The following is a 15,735-nucleotide window of genomic DNA, read 5'->3' as shown; positions in this document are numbered from 1 at the left end:
AAAAAGAAAAAAGAGACTCAAATACTCAATAAACGTGTTTGCTAACTATCACTGCCTTCAGGAAACAACCTGATAAAATTACCTAGAGGAGTTCCCCTTGTGGCCCAGTGGAAATAAACATGACTACCATCCATGAGGACAAGGGTTCAATCCCTAGCCTCGTTCAGTGGGTTAAGGATCCAGTGTTGCAGTGAGCTGTGGTGTAGGTAGTAGATGCAGCTTGGATCCTGAGTCGCTGTGGCTGTGGTGCAGGCTGGCAGCTATAGCTCCGAATCGACCCCTAACCTAGGAACTTCCATATGCAGCATGTGCAGCCATAAAAAGCCAAAAAAAAAAAAAAAAAAAAAGATTGCCTAGAGAGAAGAGATAATATAACCCTATATTAGAGTTCATTGATAACCATGCCCAAAAAAGGGTTCAATCATGTAATCTCTCCAATTACTCCAATGCCCTGATGAAGATAACCTCTAAGTCAATTCAACACAGCACAGGGAGACAGAATACGAAGAAAAGAACAAACTCACCCATCTTTCCTTGTACTCTGGTTTTTGCTGAAACAGCACTCATATGAGGTGTTACTTCTAAAGTTTCCAAGTCAAAGTTTGCAAGGGGAGGGACATAGTCTGGGGTGACTGAAAGAGAGAGCAGGTAGAAGCTCAAGGTTTACCAACGATATACCACCATTAGACTTGGAATGCTAATCACCCAACTGGCTAAAAACTAGTTTCCAGAACTACCAAGCATGGCTGACCATCTGTAAGATGCATTCAATACATATGACATTAACTGCTTTGGCAAAGTAAAATGACCAATTTCCATCATAAGTTATCTAAAATATAGGAATATCATATTAATTGATTATGATTAAGTAACATAAAACCACTCTAAATAATGATATAAAACACTTATGATTAATTAACATAAAACCATTCTAAATAATGATATAAAACACCCAGGAACTAAAATTAAACTTACATTCAAAATCTAAAGTTATTAACAATATTTGGTCATGCAGCAGTTTATTTTACATACAATTATTTAGATGAAGCCCTAAGTAAGCCTCCATGTTTTCCCCAGAGAACTGAGCTAGCACTTTAAAGTAACAAGTTTTCTTTTCTTTTTTTTTTAAGTTTTTTTCTGAAAAGTTTTCATAATGGTCAGAAGGTATTAAGAAATCTCTCAGCTTTATTCCTGGTTTTAATGATGTTCAGGAAGACAAATGGCCCTGGAAGTTTGACCTCCAAAGAAGCAAAGTAACTTTACAAAAAACCAGACCAATATTTTATATCTTTTACTTCCTTAGGAAACAAGGGCTCCTGGAGATAAAAATGGGAGGAAAATGGATGTATTCATGTTTTAAAATTTTATTGAGCACTCATTTCCTTGTCCTAGATGAGGGGGGGGGCAGTTATCCCCGAGTCTGGGTTTAGAAGCCAAGTTCTCCATCTCCTCACCACCCAGCAGGGCACCACACAGGACCATTCCCTCACCTGCCAGGTGCTTTTCCAGGACTCGCTGCAGCTCTACAATGTGCTTCAACCGTGTGAGCACCTTCCCCTTCATCTCAGGCAACGTTTGCCCACAGAAGGCATTTACAACCTGTGGAAGTGCAAATTCTCATGCTGTGATTTTAACCTTGTTTGCATTATTCAAGAACTAAAAGAGGATTTGGGAGTCTAGTCTGAGACATCAAAGTATTCTCGGCAAGGCGCTGTAGAGTAAAAAGCCCTGGGCCAACAAGGAGATGTAACTTTTAATCCCAGATCTACTTATTCTGAGGTAAGAAACACAGCAGAACAGTACAGTAGCTAGAAAGTCCATACGTTGGTGAAACAAATCCCAGTCTGCTGCTTACCAGTGTGTGACCCTGGCCAAGTCGTCAACCTTTCTGAGCTTTTACTTCTTCAGTTATAAAACGGTAATGCAATTGTATGTGGACTGTGTGTTTGATAAATTTTATTTTTTTTAATTTTTATTTTTAGCTTTTTAGGGCCACACCTGTGGCATATGGAAGTTACCAGGCTAGGGGTCAAATTGGAGCTACAGATGCTGGCCTACACCACAGCCACACCAACGCCAGATCCTTAACCCACTGAGCAAGGCCAGGGATCAAACTTGGATCTGCATGGATACTAGTCAGGCTCATTACCACCAAGCTACAACAGGAACTTCCGACAAATTTTATTTCTATTTTTTGGTCTTTTTAGGGCTGCGCCCACGGCATATGTTCCCAGGCTAGGGGTCAAATTGGAGCTGCAGCAGCTGGCCTACACTACACCACAGCCCATAGCAATACCAGATCCAAGCTATGTCTGTAACCTACACCTCAGCTCATGGCAACCCCGGATCCTTAACCCACTTAGTGAGGCCAGGGATCAAACCTGCATCCTCAGGGATACTAGTTGGTTTAGTAACTACTGAGCCACAACAGGAACTCCATGTTTGATAAATTTTAATGATTCTGAGCTCTCCATACCTGCAATTCTGTATGTGTAAAACAAGAATAATAACACCCATCCTTACATTATAATATAGATGTGAGAATAAGAAGAAATAATTCAAATTAAAAAACATTCTCAAAGGATCCGGCATTGCTGTGAGCTGTGGTGTAGGTCAAAGATGCAGCTCGGATCTCGCGTTGTGTGGCTCTGGCGTAGGCCGGCGGCTATAGCTCTGATTAGACCCCTAGCCTGGGAACCTCCACATGCTGCGGGTGCAGCCCTAGAAAAGGCAAACAAACAAACAAACAAACAAAAACCCCCCAAAAAACAAAAAACAAACAAAACATTCTCAGAAATAATACATAATACACATGAGAAAGCAAGTGTGATATAGATGTAAGATGTTACGATCTTTTCCATTTAATTTTCATTATATTTCCTTCTTTCTTTCTTTTTTTTGCTTTTTATGACCGCACCCACAGTACAGGGTAGGGGTCAAATCGGAGCTGCAGCTGCCAGCCTAAATGACAGCCACAGCAACGCAGGATTGGAGCTGCATCTTCGACCTACAGCACAGCTCACGGCAACACCAGATCCTTAACCCACTGAGCAAGGCCAGGGATCAAACCTGCGTCCTCATGGATACTAGTCGGGTTCATTAACTGCGGAGCCAGAAGGGGAACTCCTCGTTATATATCATATTACTGTGCACTGCATTAAGCCAAATGTATTCTAAAAGAAGCTGAAAACGTCCATTCAAATCATTTCACTAAATTGAAACATTAAGTGTATGCCTAGGCGAGGAGGAACAGTATTTTCACAGTGGACATGCTGAAGTTATTCCAAGCATTAGCAGAACACTGTGACAAAGCCTGTAGATAGCAAAGCATGGGCAACATTAAGTGAATGCTCAGTATTTAGATTTGGCTGCATCAGGTGGTACAGATGATTAGGGGAGGGTTGGATATAGCCGCTGGTGAAACACACAGGGGTTAGTAGTTGGTAGAGACTTTCTAAGGAGGCTCGTCAGAATTAAGAAAATAGTTTCTTTTCAAGAGGAACTACAGGCAGTAGGTGAAGTGCCCTAGTAACTCTGCTCACCTCTCTGAACCAGTTAAGAGTGAGAAATATGAGTGAACATATGAATGAACGCTCTTTTATGGACATGGACTCCAGTCTCTCTCCAGGCTCCAGGTCAGTGAGGAATAAAGGACAATCTGAAAGGGAAGAACAAACATTTGCACCCTCCTCTAGTTTGAGTCAGCAGAACCTGGATGCTGCCCCTAGAGCTAGCTCTCCTACGTACTTTCCCCTTTAATTGGTATCTGCAGGTCAAGCTTAGCTTAGTCTCAAAAAACACTTCTATATTATGCAACAGTCAACACATATAATTTTAAAAAGTCTCTGTGAAGTTAGAAAATTCCTCCCCTAATACAAAGGTACTGGTCCACCCCTTCTCTAAGTTTAGCAAAGAACGGTTACAAGGAAGAAAGGATCTGAAAACTTCATCCTATACCTAATAAACCATCAATCTCCTCCAAGTTTCCATTATGTTGTCTCTCCACACAAAGTCTCAGTAACCGGAAGTAGGGAGCCAGGCACAACGGAGAAACTGATCTGGGAAGGAAAAATCCACTTCTAAGCCACAGTTTATAGATAGATTAGTTCATGTTTATACAGAGCCCAATCATATAATTAAGGAGTTTTACCCAAAATAAATGCCTACTTTTAAGAACATCTGACAAGGAACTTAATGCATGCTCAGCAAATAAATAACGAAGCAAACTAGAGAAAGGCTGAGATGAATAGAGTGAATATACGTGTACTAGGGAAGGCAGAGGTAAGAGAAAGGGAGGGCACAAGAGGGGTAGAGGTAGACAAATGCCTTCTTAGGAGGGAAGAAGGAACAGAAACAAAAACAGCCTCCCATAGTATCTGCTGACTGTCACATGGCAATGCAAATCTCAAGCCCAGGGTCTGAGGAAAAATAAGGAGTCTGCCCCATCCATGGTAACCCATCCAAATACCACCTGCCTTGGGAAAAACCCTTTTCAGCCAAGTTCCACAATCAAAAGGACGGTGGAATTCCCCATGAATGTTCCAAACACCAACAGACTTTTTAGAGAAGAAAAAGTGTACTGACTTTTGGTGTGATTCCTGTGAAGTCCGTCTATCCCCATCTTTTGCAAAGTCCTGAGAGAACAACAGTGGCAGGAGATTGATGGCAATCCCGTCATGACTACTGTAGTCTTCCAGTCCATAGAGAGCTTTCACAGGAAATGGATAGTCACTGCGGAGAGAAGCCAGAATCTGATCCCCAACTCAAGGGTATTCAAGTCTACAGGAGAAACCACTAGAGCAAACCAATCTCCCCTATTGTGAGAAAAGTGAGAGAGGAGATAGACCAGACTGGTAAACCTTTTAGCAATTTTGGAGCTGGGGATGAAAGGAGGGAAGCTGCGGCCAGTGGGCTAGATGTGGCTGAGGTCACGGAGGTTCTGAGGTTTGTAGCAGCTATTTACATAACTACATAATTTCTTCACCAGTACAATCATGTCAATGAATAAATAATACTTACCCTTCTGGAACAACACAGATGTCCACCACAAAGGCATCTTGGAAATCATTAAAGATCGTCTGCCCAACCCATTCCTTTAGGAAGCAAACAAATAAAAAGGCTGTGTAGCCTAGGCTATACGTTCAATAGAACCCTAAACAACTATTAAGCCTCAGTTTCTTTATTTCTGAAAAGAAAATAATAACACGTAACTCATTATTCTGATGCAGAATAGACATAATACATGAAAATTGCTTAAAACAGTGCCTGGCATAGAACAGATGGTTTCCAACAATATCATTAACAACATTATCCTCTTCCTTATCCTTACTATTATTGCTGTTATTATGTGAAGGAGGCCTGTGAGGAGAGGCCTGGGGCAGTTAGAACAGCCTTCCCAATTAGAAATTAGGACAGCTCATAGGATGATCTATCTCTATTTCTGTGGTACAACAAAGAGAAGCATTTGAAGAAGGTACAGGAAAGTGGCCCTCACACTTCACTGCTCTAAGAAAAGCTTCTTGGCCTTACCAGGGCTTTTGGAGCCAGCTTTCTTCCTTGGATCAGGTTGGCAAATTCATCATAATAAAGAGCGGAGGCCTGAGGAGACTGCTCACTGCAGGAATGAACCAACTGTAGCAAGGAGGTCACCTGGAGCAGTAGAAGACAAAGTCTGGTTCAGCCCTTGGGATCCTAACACTTCCTAAACACCATTTACCCCATCCAGCAGTAAGTTTTTCCTTTTTCAGTTTCATTGGCAAAGCTCTTATTACCACCTCTCACCTGAGGTTTTTCCTAAGCTTCTTGACCAGTCACCACTTTCCAACCTCATTTCTTATCCAATCCATCAGACCATGAACTAGATTAACTTTTCTAAAACAAAGCTTGGATTATGCCATTTCTATGCTAAGAAACCCTTAAGGACTTCCTTGGTACAAAAACCAAAAATGTCTTCACTTACATTCAGAGCCCTCTAGGTTGCGGTTTTTCGTTTTTGTTGTTGTTTTTTTTTTTGTCTTTTTAGGGCTGCACCCACAGCATATGGAGGTTCCCAAGCTAGGGACTGAATCAGAGCTATAGCCAATGGCCTACACCATAGCCACAGCAACACTATATCAGAGCAGAGTCTGCTACCTACACCACAGCTCACAGGAACGCCAGATCCTTAAGTCACTGAGCAAGGCCATGGATCAAACTTGTGTCCTCACAGATATTCATCAGATTCATCTTCGCTGAGCCACGACAGGAACTCCAGAGCCCTCTGGGTTTTTATATTTTTTTATATTAAACTATAGCTGATTTACAATGTTGTACCAGCAAAGTGACTCAGTTATACATACATGTGTGTGTTCCTTTATTATATTCTTTTCCATCATGGTCTATCCCAGGAAATTGGATATACTTCCTTGTGCTACATAGCCCTGTGTTTTCTATCTCCAAACTAGCTTTATCTCCAACTCTCCAATTATACACTAACTTGTACCTAGGCTCCAGGGTCAATCTGCTATTCTTCAAACATGACCTGCCTTTTTTGCTCTCTAGGAATTTACAATTTAATTAGGGAGATTATAAAAATACAGAACTAAAATAAAACAGAAGCCAGCGGTAAAGGCCAAGAGAGTAGCACAAATTATAAAAGCTACGAGGTCAGGAAAATATATTTTGAAAATAAAAAGAAGCACTCTTTCTGGGAAGGTGACAGTGACCAGAAGTAATTCCTCAGTTACTCATAATCATATCCAGCTACATAATAAGAACTCACCTGTGTGCACTGTTCATTGCTCAGGTCTCCTCTTCTTGGGGTCAAACTGAAAGATCTACTTCTAAAAACAGATTATTTTAGCTTCACTTTTGTAATATTTTACAACAGGCAATAAATTTAGGAAGCTTGCCTTCCCTGGGATGGGGTGGAGATCAAAGGGCATGAAAGCAGAGAGGAGTATTTATTCAAAATGTGGATTAGAGCAAATGATGGCTAACATTTTTTAATGGTACACTAAATAAGTAATAATCATAAGAAAATGCACTGGGCTTGCTCTAATGCTCTCAGTAACTCTATGAAGTAAACAGTTTTAATATTTTTATTTCACACAAGTGAGAATACAAAGGCAGAGAGGTAAAGTAACTTACCCAAGATCATTCTGCTAGTAAATAATGGAGCCAGTATTTGACCCCAGGCAGGCAGTATGGAATCAGAGAAGTTCTTGGGCCAGGGATCTAACCTGCACCACAAGGAACTCTGAGAATGAACTTTTCATCAGTACACTATGCAGCCTCTATGGACTACTAATGCTGACTCTAAGAATGTTTCCTGAGGTCCTAGGAATTCATGACAAATCATTTCCAAGGAGCATGGAATCCCAATGTAATTTCACAATGGTGACAACTCATCAAGCCTCAAATCTGACTCTTCTTTTAGATGTTACAAATGTGTCATCAAAGTGCAAGAGGGGAAAAATCCAAAGGAAGACTTCATTTATATCAAACACGATGTTTCAGACAGGAATAACAGCAATGAAAAAACCTGCACTGTCTAGTGCCTACGACTGGAGCAGATGCAGAAAAGCACATCCGAGAAGGATAAGGGTTTCCCTTTTGTGGAAACATTTTTAGAATTTCATTCCTTGGAAATTTCTAGTTTTAAGCCATCAGAATGTAATGACTATGATCACAATTCTGTAAAAATTATATGTAGAATATACAGTCAAGATTAGAAGGAACATGAGAAGGTAGCAACAAATATTTGCTTACTTTTATGACAGCTTTACTGTCTCCTCTTACAATGTCCACACAATATAATACTTTATTTTGTAAGATAGCAACTCGATTAACTGACCTTGAACCATAAAAATCGCAATGTCCATACATACCTGTCTGCTGCCATGATGCCAGCCATGGTGACAGCACCAATAATACCAATGAGTTTGTACTTGAATATGGTGCTAGAGAGCTGCTTTCGTATCACCAGGTGCAGGTCATCCTACAAGCAAACAATGAGAGGGGAAGATGAAGATGCTGGAATGGTATAGCCAAAGAGCCTACGGATATAGAGCAGAAAAACCTAGAATAGAGAGGGTTCTATCATTTACTAACTGTGCAATTTCATCTCTCCAAGTCTCAATTTTTTTCATCTATAAAATGGGAGAGGGAGTTCCCGTCGTGGCGCAGTGGTTAACGAATCCGACTAGGAACCATGAGGTTGCGGGTTCGGTCCCTGCCCTTGCTCAGTGGGTTAACGATCCGGCATTGCCGTGAGCTGTGGTGTAGGTTGCAGACGCGGCTCGGATCCCGCGTTGCTGTGGCTCTGGCGTAGGCCGGTGGCTGCAGCTCCGATTCAACCCCTAGCCTGGGAACCTCCATATGCCGCGGAAGTGGCCCAAGAAATAGCAACAACAACAACAACAACAGCAAAAAGACAAAAAAAAAAAAAAAAAAAATGGGAGAGGTTTTGCAAGGATCAGAGACAAATGATGAAAAATTCCAACAACAGCATCAGCATACAGTAGACATTCAATAAATAATAACTATTATTGTTACTGCTGTGATCGATGCTTTACCTGGATAAGCAAATTATCCTAATGTTGGTTGCTAAAATGATCAATTAGGAAAAAAAAAAGGGAGTTCCTGCTGTGGCGTAGTGGCAATGAATCTAACTAGTATTCTCAAGGATGCAGGTTCGATCCCTGGCCTTGCTCAGCTGTGGTGTAGATCACATATAGGGCTCAGATTCCTAGTTGCTGTGGCTGTGGTATAGGCCGGCAGATATAGCTCCAATTCGACCCCTAGCCTGGGAACCTCCACATGACTTGGGAGTGGCCCTTAAAAAAATTTAAAAAAAGAAAGAAAAAAGTACTCTGAAATAAATTTAACAAAAAGGCAAAACACTTGTACATTAAAGGAGTTCCCATGGTGGCACAGTGGTTAACGAACCCAACTAGGAACCATGAAGTTGTGGGTTCGATCCCTGGCCTTGCTCAGTGGGTTAAGGATCCAGAGTTGCCGTGAGCTGTGGTGCAGATTGTAGACGAGGTTTGGATCACGCGTTGCTGTGGCTCTGGCGTAGGCTAGTGGCTACAGCTCCGATTCGACCCCTAGCCTGGGCATCTCCACAGTGGCCCTAGAAAAGGCAAAAAAGACAAAAAACAAAAACAAAACAAAACAAAAAAACCCTATAAAACATGGAGTTCCCGTCGTCGCTCAGTGGTTAATGAATCCGACTAGGAACCATGAGGCTGAGGTTCGATCCCTGGCCTTGCTCAGAGGGTTAAGGATCCAGCATTGCTGTGAGCTGCGGTGTAGGTCTCAGACGCAGCTCAGACCTGGGGTGGCTGTGGCTGTGGCATAAGCCTGGGAACCTTCATATGCCTCGGGAGCGGCCCTAGAAAAGGCAAAAAGACAAAAACAAACAAAAAACCTACAAAACACTGATGAAAAAAATTAAAGACTTAAATAAATGGAAAGATATTCCATGTTTATGGAATAGAAGACTGAACATTGTCAAGATGAAGACAGGCACATTCAGTGTAATCCTTATTAAAATTCTAACAGCCCTCCTCCCCTTCTTTTTGTCTTTTAAGGGCCGCACCCTCGGCATGTGGAAGTTCCCAGGCTAGGGGTCCAATTGGACCTATAGCTGTCAGCCTACACCACAGCCACAGCAACAAAGGATCTGAGCCTGAGTCTGCACCCTACGACATAGATCACTGCAACACTAGATCCTTAACCCACTGATCAAGGCCAGGGATGAAACCCTAGTCCTCATGGATACTAGTCGGGTTCGTTAGCCGATGAGCTACGACAGGAACTCCTCCAACAGCACTTTTTGCAGAAAAAGAAAACTCATATTAAAATTCATACAAGGGACCCCAAAAAGCCAAAACAATCTTGAAGAAGAACAAATCTGGAGGATCACAGGGTCTCAATTCTAAAATTACTACAAATCTATCATAATCAAAACAGTGTGCTACAAGCATAAGGATATACATTTAAACCAAGAGAGAATAAAGTCTAGAAATTAACCCTCACATATATATGACAGCTGATTTTCCACAAAGGTGCCAAGACCACTCAGTGGAGAAAATATAGTCTTTTCAAGAAAAGGTGCTAGAGTTCCCATGGTGGCTCAGTGATTAACGAATCCAACTAGGAACCGTGAGGTTGCGGGTTCGATCCCTGGCCTTGCTCAGTGGGTTAAGGATCCAGCATTGCCGTGAGCTGTGGTGTAGGTTGCAGATGCGGCTCAGATCCCATGCTGCTATGGCTCTGGTGTAGGCTGGCGGCTACAGCTCCAATTAGACCCCTAGCCTGAGAACCTCCATATGCCACGGAAGTGGCCCAAGAAAATGGCAAAAAGACCAAAAAAGAAAGAAAGAAAGAAAGAAAAGGTGCTGACAAGCTGTGGCATAAGTTGCAGATGTAGCTCAGATCCAGTGTTGCTGTGGCTCTGGTGTAAGCCTGTAGTTGCAGCTCTGATATGATCCCTAGCCCAGGAACTTTCATGTGCCACAGGAGTGGCCGTAAAAAAGAAAAAAAAAAAGTGTGTCACTTCCAGAGAAGCTGATAAACAATCAGTATCTGTGTACCTATCACCTAGATTGAAAAAATAAAAATGAAAACAAACAACAAAAAAGGTGCTGGAAAAAACTGGATGCATACCCACACACACAAAGACGAAGCTGAACCCTTACCTTACACCATACATAAAATTGACTCAAAGTGAGCCAATAATTTAAACGTAAGAGCTAACACTCTAAAACTCTGAGAAGAAAACAGGAAATTTTTCATGACTTCAGATTTGGCAAATTTTTTTGGCCACACCCACAGCATGCAAAAGTTCCCAGGACAGGGATCCAACCCATGTCATACTAGTGACCCGAGCCACAGCAATGATAATGCTGAATCTTTAACCTGCTGAGCCACCAAGGAACTCTGGCAGTGTTTTTTTTTTTGTTTTGTTTTGTTTTCTAAGTATGACCCCAAAAGCACCAGGAAAAAGATAAAGAAATAAAATGGACTTCATCAAGACACACTATCAAGAGTTCCCATGTGATTCAGCAGGTGAAGGATCTAGTGTTGTCATTGCTGTAGCTTGGGCCACTACTGTGGCATGGGTTTTATCCCTGGCCCAGGAACTCCCACATGCCATGGGTGCGTCCAAAAAAAAGTGAAAAGAATGGGAGAAAATATTTGTAAGTATATATCTGATAAGGGATTAATATCCAGAGCATACAAAGAACCATTACACATAGATGAAAGACAATATGAGAAAGAGAGTGTGTATAGATGTATGACTGGGGTCACTTTGCTGATAGAAGAAATTGACAAAACAATGTAATTCCACTATAATAAAAAAATTTCTTAAAATTAAAAAAGGTAGGGAGTTCCTGTCGTGGCTCAGCGGTAACAAACCCGACTAGTATTCATGAGTTTGCAGGTTGTACCCCTGGTCTCACTTAGTGGGTAGGAGATCTGGTGCTGCCGAGAGCTGTGGTATATAGGTTGCAGACACGGCTCAGATCCCACCTTGCTATGGCTGTGGCACAGGCCAGCAGCTGCAGCTCCCATTCAACCCCCGGTCTGGGAACCTCCATATGTGGCAAGTGCAACCCTAAAAAGTAAAAAAAAAAAAAAAAAAAAAAAAAGATGAGGAAAACGGGGGGAAAAAAAGACCGCTACACATCAACGATAACAAGACATCCCATTTTTAAAATAAGCAAAGGACTTGAACAGATTTTTTCTGAAGATATAGAAAGACCAATAAGCACACAATTAGATGTCCAATATCACTAGTCATCAGGGAAATGCAAATCAAAACCACAAAGAGATACCACTTTACACACAGCAGGATGGTTAAAAAATGGAAAATAAAAGTTCCCATCATGGCGCAGCGGAAAGGAATCCAACTAGGAACCATGAGGTTTCGGGTTCAATCCCTGGGCTTGCTCAGTGGGTTAAGGACCTGGCATTGCCATGAGCTGTGGTGTAGGTCACAGATGAGGCTCAGATCCTGCGTTGCTGTGGCTGTGGTGTAGGCCGGCAGCTACAGGTCCAATTCGACCCCTAGCCTGGGAACCTCCATATGCTGCGGGTACAGCCCAAAAAAGACAAAAGACAAAAAACAACAACAAAAAAAGGAAAATAAATGCAGGTGAGGATGTGGAAAAATTGGAACCCTCTATTGTTCATGGTAATGTAAAATAGTGCAGCCACTTGGAAAATGATTTAGTGGTTCCTTGTAATGTTACACATAGAATCATCATATAATCCAGCAATTCCACTCCTAAGTATATACCCAAGAGAACTGAAAATAGGGACTCAAAGAGATATGTGTACATCAATGTTTATAGCAGCATTATAGCCAAAAGGTAGAAAAAAAGTTAGTCTCCATTAATGGATAAATGGATAAATTAATTCTAGCCTACACATACAATGGAACAATATTCTGGCTTAAAAAGGAATAAGTTCTGATATATTCTACAACATGGATGAACCATGAACACATTATGCTAAGTGAAATAAGCTAGACACAAAAGGACAAATATCATATGAATATATTTATTTATTTAGTTAGTTTTACGTCCGTTCCTGTGGCATATGAAAGTTGCCAGGCTAGTGGCTAAATCAGAGCTGCAGTTGCCAGCCTGCGCCACAGTCACAGCCACGCAGGATCCGAGTCACATCCCTAAACTACACCACAGCTCATGGCCGTGCCAGGTCCTTAACCCAGTGAGTGAGGCCAGGGATCAAACCAGCATCCTCATGAATACTAGTCAGGTTCTTTACCAGCTGAGCCACAATGGGAACTCCTGTATGATTCTATTTAAATGAAGTACCTAGACCAGGGAAATTCATAGAAAGTAGATTAGAGGTTACCAGGGTCTAGAGAAAGGGAAGGAAAGGTAACTGCTAAATGGGGACAGACTTTGTTTGAAATGATGAAAAACTTCTCAAGACGGAAAACAGTGAAAGTTCACAATGCTGTGAAAGTACTTAATGCCACTGAGTTGTATACTTAAAAATGGTTAAGACAGTAAAATTTACGTTACATATTTTTTTTTTTTTTTTGGCCATACCCACAGCATGTGGAAGTTACCAGGACAAAGATCACAGTCTCATCCGATAATGCCAGATTATTAACCCAATGACTTAAGAGAACTCCTATGTTAGGTACCTTTTACCACAATTAAAAAATAAAATAATGATGTGGCTCTATTATTACTGATGTCAAGAAATCTCCAAAATACACCACTAAATGAAAAAAGAGAAGTTTCCGTAGTGGCACAGCGGAAACGAATCCAACTAGTAACCATGAGGTTGTGGGTTTGATACCTGGCCTCACTCAGTGGGTTAAGGATCCAGCGTTGCCGTGAGCTGTGGTGTGGGCTGCAGACACGGCTTGGATGTGGTGTTTCTGTGGTTGTGGCTGTGGTGTAGGCCAGCTCACGCAACTCTGATTTGACTTCTAGACTGGGAACTTCCATATGCCACAAGTGCAACCCTAAAAAGAAAGAAAAAGAAAGAAAAAGGACACAGAACAAGAGAATAAGGTATACGAGATAGATTAACTCAAATCTTTTATTGCTCAGAAGATCTCGGAAAGCTATAAGCTAGTAAAAGTGATTGTTTTTAGAGAACCAGATGCCTGAAGACTGAGAGGGAGGGGACTTAATTTTCACTGCCTTTCTATATCTTTTGAATTTTGCATCATGTATGATACCTAGCCAAATTTAAAATTTTAGTTAAAAAAAGTGCTAGTTGTTCAGTCACAGTCCAGTATGGATTACTGCCACAAGGTGGCACTAAAGATAGAAGAGAGTTATGAGTTATGGGGAGTTTCCATGGTGGCTCAGCGGAGGACTAGTATCCATGAGGATGCAGGTTTGATCCCTGCCCTCGCTCAGTTGGTTAAGGATCCGGTGTTGCCATGAGCTGTGCTGTAGGTCGCAGACATGGTGGGTTCTGTCGTTGCTGTGGCTGTGGTTAGGCCAGCTCCAATTTGACCCCTAGCTTGGGAACTTCTATATGCTACAGGTGCAGCCCTAAAAAGCAAAAAAAAAAAAAAGACATGAGTTATGATTCCAACCTCATCTTAGTCCCTTTGCCTGGCTTTTTCAGTGAATGGTGTCCAAAAATGACAACAGACCCAGAAAGAATTCACATTAGATGGAGGTGTTCCTCAGGAAATAAGGAATTCCCTGTGTCCCCATGGCACTCAGTACAGAACCCAAATGGCTTTTCTTAGTTTCATAATTAGCTGATGACAGACTCATTTCCACCCTAACAGACTAAGCTCCTTGAGGATAGAAGGCCTAATATACCTACCATCTCAGTGCTTGGCATACAATAGGCACTTAAATTATTGCGATAAGAAAGAATAAACAAATGCTGGGACTACAGCTACATACTTTATTTCTACCACCATTCTCTATTTCTATTACCAGACTGCACTAATTTGGTTTTAAAGATTCTTTCTCAAGACACTGCCTCTTACCTGGATGTGATTGCTGGCTTCATGCTGTTTGCCATATGCCAGTGTGCTGAGAATACGGAAGAGTTTTCGTATTTGCTGAGGAGACATATTATTCAGATAATCCAGAATGCCCTGGTAGGAAAAAAAGGCCAACAATGAGGTTAGTAACTAACACTTTTTTCCTTTAAAAAAATTAAAATCCAGAGTTCCCACTGTGGTGCAAAGGGATCAGTAGCATCTCTGGAGCACTGGGAAGTAGGTTGATCCCTGGCCCGGGACAGTGGGTTAAAGGATCCAGTGTTGCCACAGCTGTGGTACAGGTCCCAACCATGGCTTGAATTTGATCCCTGGTGTGAGAACTCCATATGTTGTGGGGCAGATAAAAAAAGAAAAAAAAATTAAAATCCTGTAAGAGACACACACACAGATAGCCAGGCATCTGTTCCACAAAAGCTCAAGTACTCTAAAATCATGCTCAGATCCCAAAGGGGTTATGTTCTGCTCAGTTACCCTAACATACCTCCTAGTTCTCCCTATTCTTTTTCTCTACACTTCCCCTTTTCTTAATGAAAACAATATTCTGCCAAAGTTATGTCTCTGACTTTCTCAGTTTCTAGTCCATGAAGTATTTATTCATTCCCTACAGATGTGGAAGGAATCACAAGGGAACTACTTACTTCTGACCTTGTGGGAAAGGCTCAGTTTTTTCATCCCTAATATGGGGATAAGAGGGCAGAGAGAGTTATCTTTCAAAGCCCAGACTTGTTTATATCAAACTCCCATTAAAAAACCTCTAACAGCCCCCTATTGTCCACAAAATAAAGCTGAAACTCTTTAGCATGGTATTTAAGATCCTTCATAATCTAGCCCGTCTCATGTCATTCCAGCCTCACCTTCCACCACCCCTCACCATGTATCCATCCCATCCACCAACCATCCTAATCCACTTGTCATCCCTCAGGCACACCACAGACATGGGTGCCAGTTTGCGTCTGTTCAAACTGTTCTCTACCTCGATGTACTTCGCTCACTTTTTCTTGTCAAATCATCCCCACCCTTCAAGAATCACCCAAATACCAAATACTCTCTCTTCTTTGAAGACTTCTTCAGTTTCCCAAGACAAATTAATTACTTCGGCTCTGATGTATCAATGGCACTTTATGAGAGAATTCATCATTTTGTATTTATAGTAACTTACTTAGGTGTCTTACTTTCTGTCATCAAAGGCAAAGACTGACTTGTACATCGAAAACACCCAGAATAGAGCC

The 15,735-nt window shown here is 41.6% G+C and overlaps 1 protein-coding gene across 2 annotated transcripts in view; it reads right to left on the bottom strand.

Moving 5' to 3' along the window:
- Positions 1-15,735, bottom strand: part of FANCD2 (FA complementation group D2) — a 66,396-nt gene that overhangs the window by 23,003 nt on the left and 27,658 nt on the right. For both annotated transcript variants that reach the window (XM_021069314.2, XM_021069313.2), the window contains exons 18-27: positions 14,489-14,599; positions 7,869-7,978; positions 6,761-6,821; positions 5,530-5,649; positions 5,020-5,093; positions 4,585-4,731; positions 3,958-4,058; positions 3,543-3,658; positions 1,491-1,599; positions 525-632 (exon numbers count right to left, since the gene is read on the bottom strand). In XM_021069314.2, the coding sequence (XP_020924973.2) occupies positions 525-632; positions 1,491-1,599; positions 3,543-3,658; positions 3,958-4,058; positions 4,585-4,731; positions 5,020-5,093; positions 5,530-5,649; positions 6,761-6,821; positions 7,869-7,978; positions 14,489-14,599 (1,057 nt within the window). The remainder of the gene's footprint in view (positions 1-524; positions 633-1,490; positions 1,600-3,542; positions 3,659-3,957; positions 4,059-4,584; positions 4,732-5,019; positions 5,094-5,529; positions 5,650-6,760; positions 6,822-7,868; positions 7,979-14,488; positions 14,600-15,735) is intronic.

This window comes from Sus scrofa, chromosome 13, assembly GCF_054392235.1.
Source record: "Sus scrofa isolate SSC_HxYL_T2T_F1_AM1 chromosome 13, Sscrofa_HxYL_maternal_Yorkshire_Landrace_v2.0, whole genome shotgun sequence".
In the NCBI taxonomy this organism is placed as follows: Eukaryota; Metazoa; Chordata; class Mammalia; order Artiodactyla; family Suidae; genus Sus; species Sus scrofa.
The sequence above is the reverse complement of the archived record's forward strand: the minus strand, read 5'-3'. Positions and strand labels throughout refer to the sequence as shown.